The sequence below is a fragment of the Stylophora pistillata genome, chromosome 10 (genome assembly GCF_964205215.1).
Source record: "Stylophora pistillata chromosome 10, jaStyPist1.2, whole genome shotgun sequence".
Classification (NCBI taxonomy): domain Eukaryota; kingdom Metazoa; phylum Cnidaria; class Anthozoa; order Scleractinia; family Pocilloporidae; genus Stylophora; species Stylophora pistillata.
In genome coordinates, this window is record NC_142528.1 from 24,903,656 (window position 1) to 24,914,000 (window position 10,345).

General features: G+C 36.1%; 2 protein-coding genes across 8 annotated transcripts in view; one reads left to right on the plus strand and one right to left on the minus strand.

Annotated features, from left to right (window-relative positions):
• The first annotated feature begins 1,161 nt into the window (after nt 1-1,161).
• Nucleotides 1,162-4,139, plus strand: LOC111321398 (SPRY domain-containing SOCS box protein 3). 2 transcript variants are annotated; one of them, XM_022924268.2, is made up of 2 exons: nt 1,162-1,456; nt 2,735-4,139. In XM_022924268.2, the coding sequence occupies exons 1-2, from the start codon at nt 1,453-1,455 to the stop codon at nt 3,436-3,438; spliced, it is 708 nt and encodes a 235-aa protein (XP_022780003.1). In that variant the 5' UTR covers nt 1,162-1,452; the 3' UTR covers nt 3,439-4,139. The 2 variants fall into 2 exon arrangements, with proteins under 2 accessions (XP_022780003.1, XP_088591170.1); XM_088735044.1 differs by lacking the exon at nt 1,162-1,456 and adding an exon at nt 1,722-2,043.
• Nucleotides 4,140-4,984: 845 nt separating this feature from the next.
• The window catches only part of LOC111321397 (uncharacterized), a 7,089-nt gene continuing 1,728 nt past the window's right edge, over nt 4,985-10,345 (minus strand). For all 6 annotated transcript variants that reach the window (XM_022924267.2, XM_088735042.1, XM_022924266.2 and 3 more), the window contains 10 exons: nt 10,052-10,345; nt 8,980-9,110; nt 8,419-8,481; nt 7,366-7,687; nt 7,011-7,163; nt 6,650-6,746; nt 6,444-6,517; nt 6,084-6,198; nt 5,870-5,916; nt 4,985-5,218 (listed from right to left, as the gene is read on the minus strand). The exon at nt 10,052-10,345 is cut by the window's right edge. In XM_022924267.2, coding sequence (XP_022780002.2) covers nt 5,076-5,218; nt 5,870-5,916; nt 6,084-6,198; nt 6,444-6,517; nt 6,650-6,746; nt 7,011-7,163; nt 7,366-7,687; nt 8,419-8,481; nt 8,980-9,110; nt 10,052-10,345 — 1,439 coding nt within the window. In that variant the 3' untranslated portion in view covers nt 4,985-5,075. The remainder of the gene's footprint in view (nt 5,219-5,869; nt 5,917-6,083; nt 6,199-6,443; nt 6,518-6,649; nt 6,747-7,010; nt 7,164-7,365; nt 7,688-8,418; nt 8,482-8,979; nt 9,111-10,051) is intronic.

The window sequence follows — 10,345 nt, forward strand, 5'->3', positions numbered from 1 at the left end:
GTCACTAGATGATGCAAGCTCGCACGATGTTTGTTGTCGTTAGGTCTTCTGCCACAACGCGGGCTCTCATAGGCATGTTTCTCCTTCAACCTAAAATCACGAAAATGGTTTTCAAATACTGAAATGTCTAAGCTTTTTTACGTTGCATATCCTTACAGCTAATTTTTTAAGAATCTGTTTTGGTGAATTCTTAGATCGAACGCAATAAAATGTTCAAATCAATGGAGACAACGCGCGACAGACGCGGACAAAAGTAAGGCATTTGTTTACTTCTGTTACGTCACTGGGAGATGCGAGGTCGCACGGTTATATTCCGGAGGTATTTCAAGGCAACGGGAATCTGGTAGAAAACAACAAGATAGTTATGAGAGGACTGCTCACTAGGCATGTTCTCCTCACTAAAACAACTTGCGTGTTTTTAGTAAAAATCACATGCGAATCTGCCAGTAAATCTCACTCGCGAATAATCTAGTTCCAAAGCCACTTCGCGGGAGATAAAAGAAAAGTATTTCAGAAACGGATTGGGTTTCTAGTCACGAAATATCTGCTGTTTTTTTTTTCCCATCGGAATCCATTTATTTGTTGTCGTCGTTGGTTTGACAGATGGAATTATGTTTCTTTCCGCATTCGTTCTGTTCAGCACGCGCTCTAATATCTAGGAACCGCTATGACATCACTAGATATATGAGGCGTTTTCCACGATCGTTTAATGACCCATTGCAGAAAAACATCTACGAGGTTGGAACGTTTTGTAAAAGCAGTGACTGCAGAAGAACTAGATCCTTTCATTGGTACTTTTCCTTTTTTTTCTTTTTTCGAACTTTGCAAAACATCTAAAAAATCTATGAGGAGAGCGCTGCTCCTAGCTGACGAGACTGACTACAAAAAGGAACCGAGAAGTAAACTTTATCGCATTTCCTCCGCGACCTTTAGACGGTTTTTCTCTTCAGAAAAATTAAAGCTGTAAATAAATCTATCAAGGGCTTACGATTTTACGATACAGAGTTTTATCCTCCTACCGATCCGAGGCAACTGAGTTGTCACGTCCGTTTTGTTTACTTTGGATCCTTGTTACTCAGAATCAGGCCATTCCGGTTTTGCCGGGTTTGACATAGCCAATCACAGGTGTCCCCTGAAGGTCACGAGATCATTTCAGGTTGTTCACTGGGTTTGAAAAGTTTTGTATGTACAAGAGGAAGACCCGCTTAGCTTATCGTACAGTTTTCAATTTGACCAGTTCAACGTTTCTTGAAAATTTAAGAGTTCCTGTTTTGGGAAAAAAACAGCAGCAAAGCTTTCCGGTCGTACTACTCGTGAGTCTTGACGAAGCTTCAGAAACTACTTCGATTACTTGTGAGCAGTCACGTACGTTGATAACAACACTCCTGAGTTCTCAGATTACTATACCAAGACATCGATCTGGTGAAAGTTTTCGTGGAACTACACCACAAAATGGGTAAGGGATTTAACTCTACTAATAACCATTACTTAGAAATTAAAATGGCACAGAGGCAGCATTTTTCAGTCGAATTTGCAGCACTGTGCGTATTTTGTACACATTTCTGTTGTTTGTTTACATCCGCAAAACTGCAATCGTAGTAGATTTCGTAGGTGACCTTCCGAAACTGAAGGGTACATCGACATTTCTTTCCCAATAAAGCCGTATACATTCAGTGGTTAACTTTGGCATCGAAATTGATAGATTTTTGTGAAACGACTGTAATTTCTGATCAGTCTGAAAAAACGCAAGACATCAGCCAAATTTTGCGATTTAAACTCCTCAAAATTTCAATGTAAATATTGCTTACCGCAGCATCGCACGATTTCTTTAATGCTGAAGTAAGCATTAGAACCAAGCTTTTTTTATTTAAACTCCTCACAATTTCAATGTAAATATTGCTTACCACAGCATCGTACGATTTCTTTTATGCTGAAATAAGCATTAGAATCAAGCTTTTTTTTAGTCACGGTTTGAAAAAGAGAAAAGCAGCTCCATTTTTCCATTACGCTTTCCAGAATTTTCGATTCCAGTAAGGATGAAAGGTTTGGTTCTTTATTTATTTTCTTCATTCAATATTTTTGTTGATTTGCTGCTTTTGCGGACGATGTTACAAATTGTCTTGCGTGATGGCCCCCCTTTGCAAGACTAATAAATGTAGATGTAGATTGTGCAGACAAAATCATTGATAACATCCCAATGTGTTAATAGGTTGAACCAACAGAACCATTAGCTGGGATTTTGCCCTTAAAAAGGGCACTGATCGCGCTTACGATCAACTCAATCATTTCTCAAATATATGTTTTCGATCTTTGTCTTTTTGTCTCTTTGTCTTTTGTTACACACTTATCGACATATGCGTACATTTCGACCACAATTTTTTCAACACTCTTTGTTGGTAGAGGTTGAGAACATTTAAACTTCTTACCACAAAACCAAGCAGGACAGACCAGTTGAAAGCATGATGCAATAATTGCCTTGGAGAAAGTGACAACTTCTCCTATTTTTAAATGGGAGTGGATCCTCACACAGATAATTTTATTATTAACAAGAAGCTAGTGAGCACATGTCACAAATTTCTGAGTTTCCTTAACTTGAGGATTTTAGTCTCAGTAATTTCTTATCTCATGATGAAATGTGTGACTAACTGTACTTAAGATCACTTGTTGGTTAGCCTAGTCATAAATACTGTTTATGTAAGTTATTAATTTTTCAAAACTTTTATACTTTTAACAGGGAAATTATCCAGTCAACCTACTGAACATTCAGAATCATTCCATCCTTGGTCAGATACCTTTCATGAGCAGTGGGTGTGGAGCAGTGAGGATAAATCGCCTTCAGTGTACCTCTGCCTAAACAATAAGTTAGCTTGCTTCTACATTGACCCAGTCATTGAGAGCACTGGAACAGCAGGCGTCCGTGGCACAAAGGCCTTCACACATGGGCAGCATTACTGGGAAGTTAAGCTGAGTTCTGTGTTTGGCACATCAATGATGATTGGCGTCGGCACAAAAGAGGCTTTGCTTCAAACAGCAGACTTTGAATTTGTAGATTTGATTGGCAGGGATGATCAGAGTTGGGGGTTATCATATAAAGGCAAGATTTGGCACAATGGTCAGTATAGAGGTTACTGTGAGCCATTTTATGATTCAACTGTGATTGGTGTTCTTCTTGATATGGATGCAGGAACTCTCTCTTACTTCAAAAATGGAAGGTCTTTAGGACTTGCTTTTACTGGCTTGTGTAACAAAGCATCAGAGCTCTACCCAATCATTTCATCTACATCAACACTCTCCGAGATAGAACTGTGTGACAGCACCTGTAGATATGCCTCACTGCAGGATCAGTGCAGAATGACCATAGCAAAGCTTGTTGGTAAAGACCAAATAGATTATCTTCCACTTCCTAGAGGAATCTGCCAGTCTCTAAAAGGCATTTAAAGTTATTAAAGGAAGGTTTATGTCTACACATATATATATGTACAGTGTATAAATTGTTTTTAAATTTTATCATCAGGACTGTTCACTTGTTTGCTAATGCAGTTTTACACTGTCACTTCATGCATCAGTCTTAGATAACTGTAAGAGGAAAACCTCCTTTTGATGAAAGCTTCTAGCTGATCCAGTGTGATTGTAAAAGGTCAAAATATTTAAGATGATTTGTAACTTAGAGGTCCTCCCTTTCAATCAAAATCTTATCATAGTTAAGAAGTGTCGAGATGAATTTCAAATCTACATGATTTTTCCAAATCTATGAATAGTGAAATCCTTTCACGGCTGTGTCCGACATGAGTAACTTTGATGGCTATTCAAAAACTTTTACATCCAGCTGGAAAAAAAACATAACTAATAGCTGTTGGGTAATTGTAAAGAGAGACAAAATCTCAGTCTAACTACTAAAAAACCATCTGTCTTCCAATGTTGGTGAAAACAATTTGGTATGAATTACACATTCATCTTTCGCCTTGATTTGGGTCAAAGAGATTGCACCCTCATTCAGAGTTTGTAAAAAGAAACTGTAGAATTAATAATTTTGTACATTTTCATTAGTTCAGTTTGTAATTAAAAAAGGATAAATATTTAATTTTTTTATTTGAAATGGCATCCAAGGTTCAGTCAGAAATTAAAATGTTCAAAAGATGTGTTATCTAAATTTCTTTCTTTTCAATACTGCTGCACCTTCTCCTCCTTTACACTTAAGAGTAGTGCTGGCTACTTTTCTAATTCCTCTAATAAGCAAACAAAAATTAAGTTTTTAGTTGTACATAGAGATCACAACACTTCTTCCATTGTTTAGAGTCACTTGTACCATGGCAAGGGCAAATGAATACCAATCCAAACTAACAGAGGCACTACAGCAATGTTTAACAAGACTGATTAACAGATTTACCCATGAGAGCAACAGTGGAAGCTCATAGAGACATTTAGATCTTACCTGGCTGTAAAATATCTTTGTCCCAAGTGACTGGACAAGTATTTACCTCTGACAAGATGGTTTAAGAATCACATAACTCATTGCTTATTGGTCTGTTGTTGGGTTTATTATGAAGTATCAACTACCAATTACAAAATTTTGGAAAGCATCCTTGGGGTTAATGCATGGAGATTCTTTCCTTAAAACCATCATGTAATTGCCTTATGCCACAACCTCATGAATTGTTCTGCCTAAACCAGGCAACACCACACAAGGAAAGACTATGTACTATGATGCCCAATGAACGCATCACCAACAACAAAAGTATTAATTTTTTGATAATCATAATGTATTTTTAATAAACATATTAAGCAATATTGTAATGATAAAAAAGCCTTCACTAAGAATGGAAAGATATAACTCTTTAACGAGTAATTCTACTAAGAGGAACCAGTGTTTGTATCCATAGATATTTAATAATTTGACCAAGCAAAGGATTGAGACTTGCTTGTGCTATGCAAGATAATACTTCTGCATGAAACTTCTAGGAAATAATTAAAAAAGAAACATCACTGAAGTTTTCAATAATTATTCTTTTTAATGCACTCTACCAAAAATAATGACAAAAGTTTTAAAGTTTGAATTTTTTTATTCCACATCAGTATCAGAGCAAAATGCAAGATCCAGGGCACATAAACTCTGAGTGTTTTTTGACAGCACTTGGTGCTTTTTTGACAGCTTCAGATACTTTCTGGGCTTCCCTTCCAGCAGCAGCCACCTCCCTTACAACATCAGGATCATTCAGTCCTGAATAAAAAAAAGATATGTTTGAATTTGTCTCTACACAAGCCCATTATAATTAAAAAACTACTACATTTTTGAGCCTTGCAACCCTTTTGCTCCCAGCAGTAATTAACAACAAAACTTCTCCCTTACATTATCCAGCAAAACAGGTAGTGAGAATACCCAAACTTATCAGGTAGAAGTTGTTATTTAGATCTAACACTAAATTCTCATGGCTAATTTACAAGGAAATGTGTCGCAACTAGAGAGGAGAATTAACAATCATGTCTTGGGAGTTAAAGGGTTAAAGGATAATTTCGTGGATAATTTTTCTGACATGAAAATCATCCTCATTCCAGAACTCTCTCATATTAACCAGATAGGGATGATGCAGTGGTGAGAACAATTTCCTTCCACCACTGTGACTTACCCTAGGTTCAATTCCCAATCTGAGCATCAAATGTGGATTGAATTGTTGTACTCCTTGTCCTAGCTTGAGGGGTTTTTCTTCAAGTTATATGTTTCTTTTCCCTCCCAGACAAAAAACAACTCTCTTATATAGATTTGAGAAAGAAGAACTTGGATGAAGGGCTACATGCACCCAACTGATGTGCTACTCTTTAATTTCAATTAACTTCAGTCAAAATTTTATCTTTAAAAAAGACTACAACTGACCTGCATCTCTTCTCTCTTTCTCAATCTCGTTGTCTTCTTCAGCATACCTGCAAAGAGATCAAATAACTTTCTTAACTGATATTGATAACATTGTGCTTTATTTCCTGAAAAAGCACAATATCTAAGTGCCTTCTACCTTTAAAACTTACTCATAACAACATTCACACGATAGTTTTTTATATCAATTCTTCTGTTATGAGCAATAGCACTTTACCTCTTCTTGGCATTCTCTACTTCAGATATCAGCTGCTCTCTTTTCTCCACCACCTCAAGCATCTCTTGTAGTAATTCATTTTCTTTAGACTTATCATACTCTGTCTTTATTTTTTCTAAATAAATAATTAACGAAAATCACAGTTATCAGATATCAGAAATGACAATCTTTTCTTTGATTGTAAAGGACTTTTGTAACAATTAACTCAACCATGCAATAATAAACAACATTAATTATGACAATAACAACAGTATTCTTTGATTGTAAAGGACTTTTATAACAATTAACTTAACCAATACTAAACAACATTAATTATGACAATAACAACAGTATTCCCCATAAATTTCAACAACCTCATACCATCTTTTTCAGATAATTCTCTCAGCTTTCTTTCCAACTGAGAGTATTTTTCTGCCAGCTCCAGCTCCCTGACCCTAGATAAAGAGAGGGCACAAATCTTTGGTAACTGATATAGAAATGTTTATTTAAATCCATGTAATATGATATGTAAAGCAATATATGCAATCAAAATGAGTCCAAACAAAAATGTATTTTTCAATACTCACTTAAATGAAAGTTCTGCTTCCCTCCTGACTGTACTGTTTTTATCCTGCACAGTACTAAACCACTCTACCCATAATGTTTGTTTCTCAGCATAAGAACCTTAACAAACAAATAATTATCATTCTTCACATCAAGGTACCTTAAATTACTGTGTATATATGAAAATTATACATGTATATGTAAACTGGGGATTAAAAAAATTAATATAAATTTGCGATCTTCATATTGCAGAGGTCATGGGTTGCAAATCCTGTACGGATCTGAATTATTTTCAGTCCTTATTTCCACTACTGCTTAAGTTCAGTTCATAAGTGAGGCCATCAAATATTCAAGTGAAAATGAACATGTATACTTGTTTGGCACCTTTAAACTCATCAAGGTTAGACTTCAGTTTCCTCTCTTTCTTTATCAGCTTCTTTCCTCTTTTGCTAAGCAGAGAAATTTTTTCTTTCATGATTCTGATTGAATTCTGCACCTTGTTTGCTCCTTTGGTGTCTTTGCTACCATCACTAGAATCTAACCCCAAACAAACAAAAAAAACAAATAAACAACTAACTATGGTCATTATTTAATTTACTACCAATCTACTTGTGGTATGGCAGATTATCTCCAGCCTGTTGAAGGATTTTAATTAGTCAGAAATGCTGGGAGGCTTGAGTGTATAATAAGTTCCTGCCCCAAAACATAATTAGAAAAAATAAAATATGTACCAACACACCAGGTATAAATTTAAACTGTTGTTGTACTCCTGGTCCTATACCCAATGCATGCCGAATATCCTCTCCTAATCCGAAACTGGCATTCTCGACATCCTGATAGTGTTGAATGCAGTAAAATTTGTCATGGTCAGGAACATAGCAGTAGTTAAAATGGTTCAGCCAGGAGTTACATATTGCACAAACAAAGCAGCTTTTGTGAAACACATGATTTTCCACTGCCACGCGCTCAAGAATTTCTACTGGTCTGCCACACTTTGGTTGGTCACATCTGTTTGTCTGAATTACAGAGCTGTTGGTGGTTCTTGCATTTTGATGGTCAACCTTTAAATCAAAGGAAACTACAGTTGTGGATACATAGGTTTGAATGGGTTTTGAGGATCATTGAATTCCTTTTTATGAAAACATGTATTTTTACAAGTCAACATGACTACCAAGTTAGAATACTGATCAAAATGCAAAGTGTCAAAAAAACTGTTCAAAAAGTTCAAAACTAGCACTTTCTGGTACCTCTTGCTTTGTGATCAAAATTTCTGTACCGATAGTAAATCAAACCAGTTCAATTTTTCTACAATCTTTACACTATAAATGTACTCTAAAACAAAGAAAACCTTACACCACATAAACTGGTTATAAAATCTAAAACCAAAGGAAAATGCAAACCACAACTCATGCAAACTAGTTAGCTTGTAATCAAAATGATATAGTTTATTCATTGTTTAAAACCCCTAAGATTACTATACAGGTAGGTCCTTTTCCAATTAAAGTCAACTTTTTTTGGCCAATTTGATAAGGTTTGGGCCAGCTGCTTACCAAACACAGCTGATGATTCTATCATATGGCTTTTCACAAAGGCAAGAAACTTGACATTATAAATTGCCTTGAGAAGCTTAATAAATCACTAAGTGAGTCCACATTAACCACCAAGGAAATCTGGTCTCAATTTCTGCTGGTTATCAAATCCTCCAAAACTGTTATCTAATGTGTTGCTAGCTTACACTGATCACATCTACCAACTTCATTAATTAAGCAGTTCTGTTGAAAAAAAGTATTACCTCACTTAAAGATATCCCTTCTAGACTCAGGCTACTGTTGTTATCATCCCCAATGTTGGCTGCCTTAGCATAATATAAAAAAAAACTGCTTAAATGCTTGTGATCTAATGAAATACAATTTTAATAATTAAAAGCAAAACTTGTCTTACAGCTTCCTCTACAAGCAGAACCTACCATGATTGCAAAAAAAAAAAGTTGCTTATTTTTCTATTTGTTCATACCAGTGGAGTTTTTTAGACTAATTCACAAAGTAATCTACAATCAAAGTTGCAGGAAACATCCACAAACACCCAGCAGAGGAAATGCCATACATGAAAAAGTTTGTCAACTTGGTTGATTCCTTCTACTAGAAATTCTATTTTAACAGAAAGTATAACCATAGATCTTTGAGTCCCTCACAAATTTTTCTGAACCTTAAGTGTAATTCAATTCAGCCACCTTCTTAGTTCAGATCAAACTCCTGTTACATTTCCTAGGGACAAATCTGAAAACAACACAACTTTATTTTAATTTATGATAGGAAATCTTATTCTCTTCCAGCTTTTTTGAAACCATACTTACATTGGCAAGCTTCTCTTTGTTCCGTCTTGCTGTCTTCACATACTGTTTGTAGTGCCATCTAAGCTCTTTCACAAGTTCCCCTCTGTCATCAGCTGATCTCACTAAACTTGCACTTGATTTACGATTAAAAACTGAAAAAGATTAAGGAATAAATGCAAACTGTTTATTCAAAAGCAAATGGAAGCTCTCTAAAAAGACTTTCATGTAGATAAACAGCTTATGTTTACAACTACCTCATCAATACCCCTTTCAAACTTAAACACACAAACTCTGTGTTTTAACATTACAGGGGTGGAAATATTTATGAGTCCCTGTGGTCACTTTTAGTAGTCTCAATCTACATGTACATCTTTGTAAGGGGAAGTAGCCTATGAGTTAAAGTGATAAAATGAGCATTGAGAGGTGCATGTTTAACCCTTTGACTCCAAGAGTGACTAGCATCTAATTTCTCCTTACAATATCATCCCTGAATCAAACATTAAAGTCACAATTATAATAACTGAAATGATCACTGACTAAAGAAGCTCTTGATTGTTTAACAAAATCTCCTTGTAAGCACACTAGGAAATGTATGGAGATCAGTATGGAGAATATACATACTGATGTTAGGGTGTTAAGGGTTTAAACCTGACAAGGTCATGTGTTCTGTTCATGGGTGTGACTCTTTATCGTCGTAGTGTCTCCCTCCACCCTGGAGTATTGACAGGCAACAGAAAACTGTCAGGTAGGCCTGATGAAATTTTAAGGGCAACCTTTGATGGAGTACAAGAGTCTAGCAACGCCCGCTCACCCCTAGTGCCTTACTTTTGCTCTTAGGTGACTCAGGAATCTTAGTTTCTCCATGAAAAGTATATGCTGGACACCCTGGATTTCACAGTTTCAGAGCACTGGGCTCCCTTCAATTTTTCTTAGAGCTTAGCCTTGACTAGACTCACACCCAAGGGAAGTAACAATACTCACAGTAACTTCCAACTTAGTCAGTTCAAAGGTCATTCTTTAAAGATAATTAAAAAGTAGCATTTCTAGCTACCAATGAAACAGAAAAAAATACCTCATCAATTCACAATCATACCTGGAGTTGACGGCAAAGAATGTGCAACTGCTGTACTTTCATCTTTCTTTCCAGTCAACTGCTCCTGTTTTGGTGCTGTTAAACTTTGCTCAAGTAAAGGTTTTGGTTCCACATTTTCCTTCTCAGCTTCAGCCTGCAACTTTTTTTCAAACTCAATTGTATACAGCCCTGTCAATGAACGAGATCTTTTGTGCACATGCCTGATAAACTGTGCCTGCACTTCAGGTGGTAAATCATGAGCTTTACCACCAAATTCAAATGATCCTCCACTTCCATGCAGTGCTAATTCCTCTC